This window comes from Eimeria mitis, genomic scaffold (genome assembly GCF_000499745.2).
Source record: "Eimeria mitis Houghton genomic scaffold, Emh_scaff6050, whole genome shotgun sequence".
NCBI classification, from domain to species: Eukaryota; Apicomplexa; class Conoidasida; order Eucoccidiorida; family Eimeriidae; genus Eimeria; species Eimeria mitis.
The window spans coordinates 3,015-3,616 of NW_013574271.1; the positions used below are offsets into that span (position 1 = coordinate 3,015).

The 602-nt window shown below is 52.8% G+C and overlaps 1 protein-coding gene across 1 annotated transcript in view; it reads left to right on the forward strand.

Annotated features, from left to right (window-relative positions):
* The window catches only part of EMH_0085550 (uncharacterized protein), a gene marked incomplete at both ends in the record, with an annotated part of 3,109 nt that extends 2,839 nt beyond the window's left edge, over positions 1-270 (forward strand). The window contains one exon of the mRNA XM_013500922.1: positions 154-270. Within this exon, the coding sequence (XP_013356376.1) occupies positions 154-270 (117 nt within the window). The remainder of the gene's footprint in view (positions 1-153) is intronic.
* Between the last annotated feature and the right edge of the window lie 332 nt (positions 271-602).

Consider the following 602-nt stretch of genomic DNA (forward strand, 5'->3'; position numbering starts at 1 on the left):
GTATATGTGTTGGCTGCAGACTGTGTGTACATACACCTGAGGAACGGATCGGTGGTGCATTCGGCATTGCATGCAAACTCCAACTGCTGCTGCTGCTGCTGTCAACGTTGCTGCTGCTGCTGCTGCTGCTGCTGCTGCTGCTGCTGCTTTCAGGTGCTGCTGAGCGTCTCCGCTGACGTGCATGTGTGCATGATACTGGATACCTGCGGCTGTCAGACGATCCTCGACCCAGCAGGCACAGGCAGCGTCTGGACCTTCATCAAGGGTTAGGGTTTAGGGTTTAGGGTTTAGGGTTTAGGGTTTGGGGTCTAGGGTTTAGGGTTTGGGGTCTAGGGTTTAGGGTTTTATATTTGGGTGGTAGAGTTTAGGGTTCAGGGCGGTGGGTTCGGTGCCTGCCTGTCTGCAAGGCCTGTTTGCTGCTGCATGCATGCGCATGCAGCAGCAGGAGCAGCAGCAGCAACTGCAGCAGGAACACCTGCAGCAGCAGCAGCAGTAGCAGCATCAGCAGCAGCAGCGCCATCAACTCGCTTGTGTATAATGGTGCTGTGCACTAGTTAGCGGTGTACATACAGCAATATATCAATATATATATATATATATAT